The sequence below is a fragment of the Saccopteryx bilineata genome, chromosome 2, assembly GCF_036850765.1.
Source record: "Saccopteryx bilineata isolate mSacBil1 chromosome 2, mSacBil1_pri_phased_curated, whole genome shotgun sequence".
NCBI classification, from domain to species: domain Eukaryota; kingdom Metazoa; phylum Chordata; class Mammalia; order Chiroptera; family Emballonuridae; genus Saccopteryx; species Saccopteryx bilineata.
In genome coordinates, this window is record NC_089491.1 from 310,605,763 (window position 1) to 310,618,188 (window position 12,426).

A 12,426-nucleotide genomic window follows, 5' to 3' on the forward strand; every position below is an offset into this window, starting at 1 on the left:
GGCGGAGGGGTGGAGAAGCAAATGGGCGCTTCTCCTGTGTGCCCTGGCCGGGAATCAAACCCGGGTCCTCCGCACGCTAGGCCGACGCTCTACCGCTGAGCCAAACGGCCAGGGCTATGTCATCATTTCTTATGGCTGAGTAGTATTCCATAGTATATATGTACCAAAGCTTTTTAATCCACTCATTCTCTGACGGACACTTGGGCTGCTTCCAGATCTTTGCTATTTTGAACAATGCTGCCATAAACATGGGGGTGCATTTCTCCTTTTCAAACTGTGCTATAGTATTCTTGAGGTATATTTCTAAAAGTGGGATGGCTATCAAAAGACAGTTTGATTTTTAATATTCTGAGGAATCTCCATACTGTTTTCCACAGTGGCTGCACCAGTCTGCATTCCCACAGCAGTGCAGGAGGGTTCCCTTTTCTCCACATCCTCGCCAGCACTTATTCTGTGTTGTTTTGTTGATGAGCACCATTCTGACTGGTGTGAAGTGATATCTCATTGTGGTTTTAATTTGCATTTCTCTAATGATTAGTGATATTGAGCATTTTTTCATATGCCTATTGGCCATCTGTGTGTCCTCTTGGAGAAGTGTCTATTCAGTTCTTTTGCCCATTTTTTGAACCAGCAACCTCAGTGTTCCAGGTAGACGCTTTATCCACTGCGCCACCAGAGGTCAGGCTCTTTTGCCCATTTTTTGATTGGACTGTTTGTCTTCCTGGTGTTGAGTTTTACAAGTTCTTATTTTGGTTATTAACCCCTTATCAGACGTATTGTCAAATATATTCTCCTATTGTGTAATTTGTCTTTTTATTCTGTTCTTATTGTCTTTAGCTGTGCAGAAGCTTTTTAGTTTGATAAAGTCCCATTTGTTTATCCTGTCTTTTATTTCATTTGTCCATAGAGATAAATCGGCAAATATATTGCTGCGAGAGATGTCGGAGAGCTTACTGCCTATGTTTTCTTCTAAGATGCTTATGGTTTCATGGCTTACATTTAAGTCTTTTATCTATTTTGAGTTTATTTTTGTGAATGGTATAAGATAGTGGCCTAGTTTCATTTTTTTTGCAGGTAGATGTCCAATTTTCCCAACATCATTTATTAAAGAGGCTGTCTTTACTCCATTGTATGCTCTTACCTCCGTCAAATATCAGTTGTTCATAAAAGGGTGGGTTTATTTCTGGGTTCTCTGTTCTGTTCCATTGATCTATATGCCTGTTCTTATGCCAGTACCAGGCTGCTTTGAGTACAATGGCTTTGTAGTATAACTTGATATTGGGAAGTGTGATACCTCCTACTTTATTCCTCCTTTTCAAGATTGCTGAGGCTATTGGTGTTCTTTTCTGGTTCCATATTAATTTTTGGAATATGTGTTCTATATCTTTGAAGAATGTCATTGGTATTTTAATTGGTATTGCATTGAATTTATAAATTGCTTTGGGTAATATAGTCATTTTAATGATGTTTATTCTTCCTAACCATGAGCACAGTATATGCTTCCACTTGCTTGTATCTTCCTTGATTTATTTATCAATGTTTTATAATTTTCCAAGTACAAGTCTTTAATCTCCTTGGTTAAATTTACTCCTAGGTACTTTATTTTTTTTGGTTGCAATAGTGAAGGGGATTGTTTCCTTAATTTCTCTTTCTGACAGTTCATTGTTAAGTGTATAAAAATGCCTCTGATTTCTGAGTATTAATTTTATATCCTGCCATCTGCTGAATTCATTTATCAGGTCCAGTAGTTTTTTGACTGCGACTTTAGGGTTTTCTATATACAATATCATATCATCTGCAAATAATGATAGTTTTACTTCTTCTTTTCCAATTTGGATGCCTTTTGTTTCTTCTTCTTGTCTGACTGCTGTGGCTAGAACTTCCAGGACTATGTTGAGTAAGAGTAGTGAAAGGGGGCACCCCTGCCTTGTTCCTGATCGTAAGAGGATTGCTTTTAATTTTTGCCCATTGAGCATGATGTTAGCTGTGGGTTTGTCATAGATGGCCTTTATCATGCTGAAGTATGTTCCCTATATTCCCACTTTGCTGAGAGTTTTGATTATGAATGGATGCTGGATTTTATCAAATGCTTTCTCTGCATCTATTGAAATTATCATGTAGTTTTTCTCCTCCCTTTTGTTTATGTGATGAATCACATTGATTGATTTGCGAATATTGTACCAGCCTTGCCTCCTCAGAATAAATCCCACTTGATCATGGTGTATGATTTTTTTCATATATTGCTGCATCTGGTTTGCTAATATTTTGTTGAGGATTTTAGCATCTATATTCATCAGGGATATTGGAATATAATTTTGTTTCTTTGTGTTGTCTATGTAGGTTTTGGAATCAGAATTATGCTTGCCTCATAAAAGGAGCTTGGAAGTCTTCCTTCCTCTTGAATTTTTTGAAATAGCTTGAGAAGGATAGGAGTTAGTTCTTTGAATATTTGGTAGAGTTCACTTGTGAAGCCATCAGCCCCAGGACTTTTCTTTGTTGGAAGTTTTTTGATAGCTGTTTCAATCTCATTTGTTATAGTCGATCTGTTTAGGTTTTCTGATTCTTCCAGATTGATTTTTGGAAGATTGTATGTTTCAAGGACTTTGTCCATTTCATCTAAGTTGTCTAGTTTTTTTGGCATATAGTTCTTCATAGTATTTTCTTACAATATTTTGTATTTCTGTGTGTCAGTTGTTATTTCTCCACTCTCATTTCTAATTTTATTTGAGTCCTCTCTCTCTTTTTCTTGGTGAGTCTAATTAAAGGTTCATCGATCTTGTTTACCTTTTCAAAGAACCAGCTCCTAGTTTCATTGATCCTCTGTATTGTTTCTCTAGCCTCTATGTCATTTATTTCTGCTCTGATCTTTATTATTTCCTTCCTTCTACTACATTTGGGCTTTACTTGCTGTTCCTTTTCTAGTTCTTTTAGATGCAGGGTTAAGTTGTTTATTTGAGCTTTTCCTAGCTTCTTAAAGTGTGCCTGTAATGCTATGAACTTCCCTCAGTACTGCTTTTGCTGTGTCCCATAAATTTTGAGTTGTTGTATGCTCATTGTCATTCGTTTCCAGGAATTTTTTTATTTCTTCTTTGATCTCATTCTTTTTTTTTTTTTTTAAATGTTTTATCATAGAATGGCAAAGCTGCTCAGTTTTTTTTTTTCAATTTTTATTTATTCATTTTAGAGAGGAGAGAGACAGAGACAGAGAGAGAGAGAGGAGAGACAGAGAGAGAGAAGGGGGGAGGAGCTGGAAGCATCAACTCCCATATGTGCCTTGACCAGGCAAGCCCAGGGTTTCAAACTGGCGACCTCAGCATTTCCAGGTCGACGCTTTATCCACTGCGCCACCACAGGTCAGGCTTTGATCTCATTCTTAATCCATTTGGTATTTAACAACCTGCTATTTAGCTTTCATGTGTTTGAGAATTTTTGAGTTTTTCTGTTGTGGTTGATTTCTGGTTTCATGCCATTGTGATCAGAGAAAATGCTTGATATAATTTCAATCTTCTTAAATTTGTTGAGACCACTTTTGTGCCCTAACATGTGGTCTATCCTAGAGAATGTACCATGAGCATTTGAAAAGAATGTATATTCTGCTGCTTTAGGGTAAAAGGTTCTGAAGATATTTATTAAATCCAGTTAATCTAGTGTGTCCTTTAAGACTGCTGTTTCTTTGTTAATTTTCTTTCTTGAGGATCTATCTAGTGATGTTAGTGGGGTATTGAAATCCCCTACTATTATAATATTGCTGTTGATCTCACCCTTTATATCTATCAAAATCTGCTTTATATATTTGGGTGCTCCTATATTAGGTGCATAGATATTTATAATGGTTATATCTTCCTGTTGGATTGCTCCCTTTATCATTATGTAGTGTCCTTCTTTATCTCTTACTATATCCTTTGTTTTAAATTCCATTTTTTTCTGATATAAGTATTGCTACCCCAGCTTTTTTTTCATTTCCATTTGCATGAAATATTTTTTTCCAACCTTTTACCTTCAACCTATGTGCATCTTTTGTTTTAAGGTGTGTCTCTTGTAGACAGCATATATACGGGTCCTGTTTTCTTATTCATGCAGCTACCCTATGTCTTTGATTGGATCATTTAATCCATTTACATTTAAGGTTATTATTGATATGTAGTTGTTTGTTGCCATTTTATTCTTTAAAGCTGTATGCCTCTTTTGCTATATTCTTTTCCCACTTTGATCTGTTTACAACAGGCCCCTTTAACATTTCCTGCAGCATTGGTTTGGTTGTACTGAGTTCCTTGAGGTTTTTTTTGTTTGTTTGTTTGTTTTTTTTTGTCTGGGAAGCTCTTTATTTCTCCTTCAATTTTATTTATTAAAAAAAATATTTTTTTAGATTTTATTTATTCATTATAGAGAGGAGAGATAGGGAGTGAGAGCAAAAGGGGGGGAGGAGCAGGAAGCATCAACTCCCATATGTGCCTTGACCAGGGAAACCAGAGTTTTGAACCGGTGACCTCAGAATTCCAGGTTGACGCTTTATCCACTGCGCCACCACAGGTCAGGCTCTTTCGATTTTAAATGATAGCCTTGTAGGATAAAGTAGTCTTGGTTGTAAGTTCTTGTTCTGCATTACTTTGAATATTTCTTGCCATTCCCTTCTGGCCTCAAGTGTTTCTGTTGAGAAGTCGAATGTCATCCTTATGGGGGCTCCTTTGTAGCTGATAGCTTTTTTTTCTCTAGCAGGTTTTTAATATTTTCTCTTTATCACTTAGCTTTGGTATTTTAATTTTGATGTGTCTTGGTGTAGGTTTCTTTGGGTTTCTCTTTAATGGAGTTCTCTGTGCTTCTTGAAATTGTGAGAGTTTTTCCTGTATTAATTTAGGGAAGTTTTCAGCTATGATATGATTGAACAAAGTCTCTATCCCTTGTTCTTTATCTTCCTCTTCAGGAACTCCTACGATGCAGAAGTTATTTCTCTTCATGTTGTCACAGAGCTCTCTAAGAGTTTCCTCAGACTTTTTGAGTCTCTTTTCTTTTTTCTGCTCTACTTCCACGCCTTCGTTCAACTTGTCCTCCAACTTGCTGATTCGATCCTCAGCTTCATCTATCCTGTTTTTAATTCCTGCCATTGTGGTCTTCATTTCTGATACTGTATTTTTCATCTCCAACTGATTCTTTTTTAATATTTCAATGTTGTTTTTTATACTTGCTATCTCTTTACTTAGGTGTTCGTAATGACCATCCATTGTTGTTCTAAGATCCCTAAGCATCCTAACAATCATTATTTTAAACTCTGCATCTGGAAGTTTGGTTATTTCCATATCATTCAGTTCATTTCCTGGAGGTTTCTCTTGTAGTTTCATTTGGATTGCACTTCTCTGTCTTCTCATTATGTCTTTGTGTTTGGGTGTATTGTTTGTAGAGCTGGTTTCTAGGCTTGGTGTTGTCTGTTTCCAGTTTTCAGTTGTGTTATTTCTAGGTCTTCTTGAGTTGGCATCAGCTGTTATTTGCAATCCACTGTGGAATTTGGCTTTTCTAGTAGAGCTGCTTTGAAGTTTTGATTTGTTTGTTTTCTTAACAGGTGGTAGTCTTGTTTACTGATCTAAGCAGGGAGCTTATTTGAAAGTGTATCCAGGAATGTGGTGGGTGTAAACTGAGACTCTGAAGGCCTGATCTGCTAGTTACTCTCTCTTGGGGCAGGGTGTTTTCTCAGCTTCAGTAGGGGGAGATGTATCTCAGATCTCCATGGAGACCTGAGTTACTGCTCCTCCTCCTTACTTCTTGTTTTCAGCTGTGTTTTGTTGCGCTGATTGGAGCTGGAGAGATGTCTGGAGATGAGTCACCCGAAACTATGTATTTTATTCTTGTATTGTGTGGAAGGATCAACCCCTCCCCCAGCTATGGCCACCTCCAGCACTGAGTGAGTCAGCTTCTCAGGTCATCTCATGCATTCCTCTGCCCCTCACCGTCTGTCTCTCTCTCTCTCTCCCCTTTCCTTTTGGAAGGCAAGCCAGCCCTTTCAATACACCTTGTTCCCAGGTCCCCAGGCAAGTGGCTGTGAGTGATATTTTCTGCTTTTTTCCTTGGAGTAAGAGCCCTTCTGGGCTCTCAGCCTCACCCCATCTCTGTTCCTGTAAGCAGGGAAGATCCACTGCTCCAAGGCGCTCCCTACCAGGCTCGGTGTGGCTTCTTCTTTGCTCCTTGGTTTTTGAGAGCTGTTCTTGTAGACCAGAGATGGTTTTTCACGCTGATTGTTCCTAAATTAATTTGTAATCCATTTTGGTGGTGTGAGCTGGGAGTCTGTGCATCTGTCTACTCCGCTGCCATCTTCAGGTCTCCTTGGAATTATTCTTTTTAAATAAAAGAATTTACAGACATTCTTAGCTGTGGTCTAGGAAATAGTTGGCTTTCATTTGGGTGACATGGTGATACCTTTTTCTCCTCATAGATTGCTTCATAGTGAGATGCAGCTTTGGGAGGCTGTGCTTGATTCAGGTGTGAAAAGTATCTGAGAAAGAGCTGCTATACCTTCCAACTAAAAGATGTATTCAGAATTATAAAATATGGAGTATATAGATGAATTATAGATGGGATATAGATATATACAAAACAACAGAACAGCCTCAGAAAACACTAATAAGAGTATTTCTAAAAATTCGGCCCCATAAGAAATTTAAAAGAGGAAAACATATATGTAATACTAGTGAAGCATACTTTAAATTTTTATTTATTTTTTATTTATTCATTTTAGAGAGGAGAGGGAGAGACAGAGAGACAGAGAGAGAGAGAGAGAGAGGAGAGAGAGAGAGAGAGAGAAGGGGGGAGGAGCTGGAAGCATCAACTCCCATATGTGCCTTGACCAGGCAAGCCCAGGGTTTTGAACCTGCGATCTCAGTATTTCCAGTTCGACGCTTTATCCACTGCGTCACCACAGGTCAGGCTGAAGCATACTTTACAGTATAATTTATATATTACTTGAAGGAAAGATAGATGCACTTTCACATGAAAAGGACATTGATCTATCAAAACATGTGTGCTGCCTGACCAGGCGGTGGCACAGTGGATAGAGCATCAGACTGGGATGCGGAAGACCCAGGTTCGAGACCCCGAGGTCGCCAGCTTGAGCATGGGCTCATCTGGTTTGAGCAAAAATTCACCAGCTTGGACCCAAGGTCGCTGGCTCCAGCAAGGGGTTACTCAGTCTGCTGAAGGCCTGTGGTCAAGGCACATCTGAGAAAGCAATCAATGAACAACTAAGGTGTCACAATGCGCAATGAAAAACTAATGATTGATGCTTCTCATCTCTCCGTTCCTGTCTGTCCCTGTCTATTTCTCACTCTGACTCTCTTTCTGTCTCTGTAAAACAAACAAACAAACAAAAAACCGTGTGCTTTAAGCTGTTTCTTAAGGACTGGAGCTCAATTTGCTCTGGTTCATTTGATTTTATACAGCTACCAGGGGCATGCCCAGCCAAGGTGGCTGGCTGGGAAGAGCATGCCATCTGCAGCTAGGTCATAGCACAGCTAAAGTGCCTTCACACGGACTAGGAATGTGGCATTGGTCTTATTATCAGACAGACTCATTGGCCATTCTATACACCTGAAAAATATACTACTCTACAAATACGGATGTTATATTTAAATTAGGACAAGCAGTGTTTAATGACAGTGGTTATTATAAAACAGGTAGAAAGATAACAGAAAATTTGTACACAAGTTACAGTTACCATCTTTAACTCAAAGTCCACTTTAATTGATAAAGATAATTTTTTATAGCAGAACTCATTTCAGTTCTAACAGAGAACACCTATTAGTAGTTAATATTCTACCAGAGGAATCAAAGGTGAGTTGTGTTTGAAGATCTCTTCAAGTACCACAGAAAATGTATCCAAGTGTTTGATGGGGAGAAACTGGTGAGGGGTAGCTGGCTACAGAGAAGCAGAGGAGAAACTGTAGAAATAATCAGCATCCACCACAATGATATGTATCAGTCATTACTTATAGTTCTATGCCCTTTACAAATTTGCCATATGAATATGTCAAAATATATAAAGGAGAGTGAGAAGAACAAAAGCAGAATCAAGTTTCTATAGTAAGGAATTAGAATCTTAATAATTATAATTTATAGCAGATAAAACATAAAGAAACAGAACAAACCAAGATCTTGATACAACTCTTACGTCAAATTGGATCCCCAGATAATTCACAGTGATCTCAATGCCTCTTGTGACTGGATCAGTTTTCCCAACTCGGTCAAAAACAATATTAATGGTTGCCTGCAGAGACACAGAGCTTTACATTAGAGCATTTCAATAATTACCTACTATCTCAAAAAGGTAATTCAAAATAATGAATTAAACACCACAACGTATCTTACTGCTGGAAGTTCCTAAAAAGGCAATTCTACTCTCAATCTAAGTAATATATAAAAAACCTATTTTGGTTACTCACATATAGGAAAACAAAAGTCCCTATCTACCTATCTTTCTTTTCTGTAAAGAGTGAAGGGGAACAGGCTATGGTACTCACACCTTAATTTATCAGGAACCAGAAAGGTAACATTCTGGTAGATGAAGCCAGGTTAGAGAATAAAGGAATTCTAGGGTCATTCCCCATAGTTATTTTCTGAATGTTCTAAAAGTAATTACTAAAGTAACAACAAAAGAGTTATAGTTAACAAGCCAATAAAAAAAATCAAATAGATTTATGAAAAATATCCAATTAATTCAAAAGAAGGCAGAAAAAAAGGAAAAAGGGAAAAAAGAACAGTTGAGAACAAAAAAGCATATAGTATTATGTTTGTTTTAAAGCCAATCATACCAATAATAACATTAAATGTAAATGGCTGAAACCAGGGTTGGCAAATGCAGTCACTGTAGCATGATAGTAGCCACAGACAATGTAGAGGAATGGGCATGGCTGTGTGCCAGTAACACAAAAGCAGGTGCTGGCTAGATTTAATCTGTGGGCTGCAGATGGCTCATGGTCTAAACATGCCAATTAAGTAGCAGAGATGGTCAGACTGGATAAAAATAAACAAGACCCAACTATATGTTGCTTTTAAGAAACGCACTTTAGATCTAAAGATAAAGGCTCCTCCTCGCAGGAGCATGCCTGCACCTTTCCCCTCCCTCTTCTCCTCTCCCTAAGTGTGTTTCCTTCTAAGCTCCCCTTCTTTTGCCTCTGTAACTTGTTTCCTGAGCCCATCTCTTCTACCTCTGTGACTTTCTAAATAACTTTCTCTTATATTTTGAAAAACAAGAGTAATAGCAAAATATATATAAAGATACAAATAGGTTAAAAATAGACTTCTGGTCAAGATGGTGGCATCAGGTAAACATGATTCTCGCCTCCTCCCACTACATAAAAATTATAACTTAACTACAGAAAAACTGTCATTCATAACTGCCTGAAATCCAGCTGAATGGAAGTCCTACAACTAGCGATTGAAAGACGCCACACTGAGACTGGCAGGAAGGGCACAGAAATGGAAGGAGTAGGTTCCACAATCATGTGTGAGGGATAAAAATCAGGAAGGGTATCTCGGCTGTGGAGTTTCCTCCTTGAGGAGCGAGGGGTACCAGCCTCACACTGGGCCTGCAAGTCCAGGGTTCCAGCACCGGGAAGAGAAATCCCCATAACTTTTGGCTGTAGAAACCAGCAGGGAGTGAGGCTGAAGGAGATGGAGGCTGCCAGAGTCCAAGGCAGCTCCTCCTAAAGGGCCGCATGGACTTACTCAGACTCACTCCCTCTGAACTCCAGCACTATAGTAGCAGCTTGAAGGGCAGCGGAGACAAATTTGGAGGAATAAAATTTCCCAGCATCTGGGTGAGAGCTGGTGGGCAGTTTCCTTCCAGACAGAAGTGCTGGCAGAGGCCATTGTTCCCTTGATGAGCTCTAGTTCAAAAGAGCCAGTAGATAGGCAGGTACCACATCGGAAACTTCCTCAGCCTGGTTCATGTTGTTTGCCTCATCCTGGTGATTCCCTGAGGCTCCGCTCCATCCAACTTACAAATGGCCTGTCTTGGCTCATGCTTCAGATTTTTCCTAAAATCTCTCAGACCAGCAGCATCTGGCTTTAGTGAGCCCTGTATCTCTCTGCAGCCAGCCTTGGTTCATAACCTGACCTTGTTCAGGTACCTCTAAGCCCAGCACAAGTAGCAGCCATATGCAGATCGCTGCAGATGATGGGTAGTCCTCAGAAGAACAGACAGTGGCTGATCTTCTTATGCGCCTCCCGGGAGGCTGCAGAGTGAGTACACCCCTATGGACAGCTTCAAACTACATTGAAGAACCACCATCAAAGCACCTCCATAAGCAATAAACTCAAGGGGTGGACTTCACCAAAGCCTTGCTGAAGTAAGTCCTGCTCCATGGGGTGGGCCCCATCACAGATGATCCTACACCGTGATTGGAGGTTGGTGGTCAGTGGTCACAGCTAGTCCTTGCACTTGATCAGATTGAGGGTAAATCCCTCCCATTGACATGCCGATAGCAATCAAGGCTCAACTACCATAAGAGGGTGTACACAGGCCTTGGCTGGTTGGCTCAGCGGTTAGAGTGTCGGCCTGGCGTGTAGAAGTCCCGGGTTTGATTCCTGGCCAGGGCACACAGGAGAAGTGTCCATCTGCTTCTCCACCCTTCCCTCTCTCCTTCCCCTCTGTCCCTCTCTTCCCCTCCTGCAGCCAAGGCTCCACTGGAGCAACGTTGGCCTGGGTGCTGAAGATGGCTCCATGGCCTCCACCTTAGGCGCTAGAATGGCTCTGGTTGCAGTGAGCAATGCCCTAGAGGGGCCGAGCATTGCCCCCTGGTGGGCATGGTGGGTGGATCCCTGTTGGGTGCATGTGGGAGTCTGTCTGACTGCCTCCCCACTTCTAACTTCAGAAAAAAAAAAGGAGGGTGTACACAACCCCCATAAGGGGCATACCTGGAGTGCCCAGCTCGGGTGAATGGGGAGGCTGTGCCACTGGACCCTACAGGATACCTACTGCATTAGGCCACTTTACCAAGCTCAGGAGAGGTAGCAGCTCTACCTAGTACATAGAAACAAGGAGGCAGCCAAAATGAGGACGACAAAGACACGTTCCAAATAAAAGCACAGAACAAAACTGCAGAAAAAGAACTAAACAAAATGGAGACTAGCAATCTACTAGATGCAGAATACAAAACACATTATAAGAACACTCAATAAACTTAGTAATAACCTCAACAATATAAAAAAGGGCCAGTCAGAAATGAAGGATACACTAATTGAAATGAAGGGTAATTGACAGGGAGTCAATAGTAGAGTAAATGAAGCTAAGACTCAAGTCAGCAATTTGGAATATAAGGAAGCAAAAACACCCAATTAGAAAAGCAAAAAAAAAAAAAAGATCCCCCCAAAATGAGGATAGTGTAAGGAGCCTCTGGGACAATTTCAAGTGTACCAACATTTGCATCATGAGGGTGCTGGGAGTAAAAGAGAGAGCAAGAATTTAAAAACCTATTTGAAAAGAATAACAGAAAACTTTTCTAACTTGGTGAAGGAAGTTGATATACAAATCCAGGAAGCACAGAGTCCCAAACAAGATGAACCTGAAGAGACCCACACCAAGTCACATCATAACTGAATTGTAAAAAGTTAAAGACAAAGAGAGAATTTGAAAAGTAGCAAGAGAAAAACAGTTAGTTACCACAAGGGAGCTCCCATAAGACTGTCAGCTGATTTCCGAACAGAAACTTTGCAGATCAGAGGGAGTGGCAAGAAATATTTAAAGTGATGAAGAGCAAAGACCTACAACCAACATTACTCTACCTAGCAAAGCTATCATTTAGAATTGAAGGACAAATAAAGAGTTTCCCAGACAAGAAAAAGCTAAAGGAGTTCATCACCACCAAACCAGTATTATATGAAATTTTAAAGGGTCTATAAGAAGAAGACAAAAAATGATAAAAAATATGAACAATAAAATGGTAATAAATACATATTGTCAACAATTGAATCTAAAAAACAAAATAAATAAACAAACAAGCAGAACAGAAACAGACTCAAAGATACAATGTTTTGATGGTTGCAAGGTGGGAGGAGTGTTGAGGGTATGGGTAAAAAAAGGGAAGGAATTAAGAAGTATAAATTGGTTGTTATAGAATAGTTATGGAGATGTAAAGTACACATAGGGAATACAGTCAATGATATTCTAATAACTCTGTATGGTGTCAGATGGGTGTGAGATTTATTGGGATGATTACCTGTAAGTTAATGTAATGTCTAATCACTGGGGTGTATGCCTAAAACTAGTATAATAATGTATGACAACTGTAATTGAAAGTAAAAAATGATATTAAGAAACCCCTAATAGGTTAAAAGTAAAAGTAATGAAAAAGATATGCCAACATTAATCAAAAGAGAGCTGGAACGTCTATATTAATATCAGAAAAGTAGATTTCATAGCAAAAATATTGCTAGAGATTAAAA

General features: G+C 39.4%; 1 protein-coding gene across 1 annotated transcript in view; it reads right to left on the reverse strand.

The window, feature by feature from the left end:
* LOC136326182 (Golgi pH regulator) overlaps nucleotides 1-12,426 on the reverse strand; it is a 71,139-nt gene that overhangs the window by 4,394 nt on the left and 54,319 nt on the right. The window contains exon 11 of the mRNA XM_066261727.1: nucleotides 8,153-8,248. Within this exon, the coding sequence (XP_066117824.1) occupies nucleotides 8,153-8,248 (96 nt within the window). The remainder of the gene's footprint in view (nucleotides 1-8,152; nucleotides 8,249-12,426) is intronic.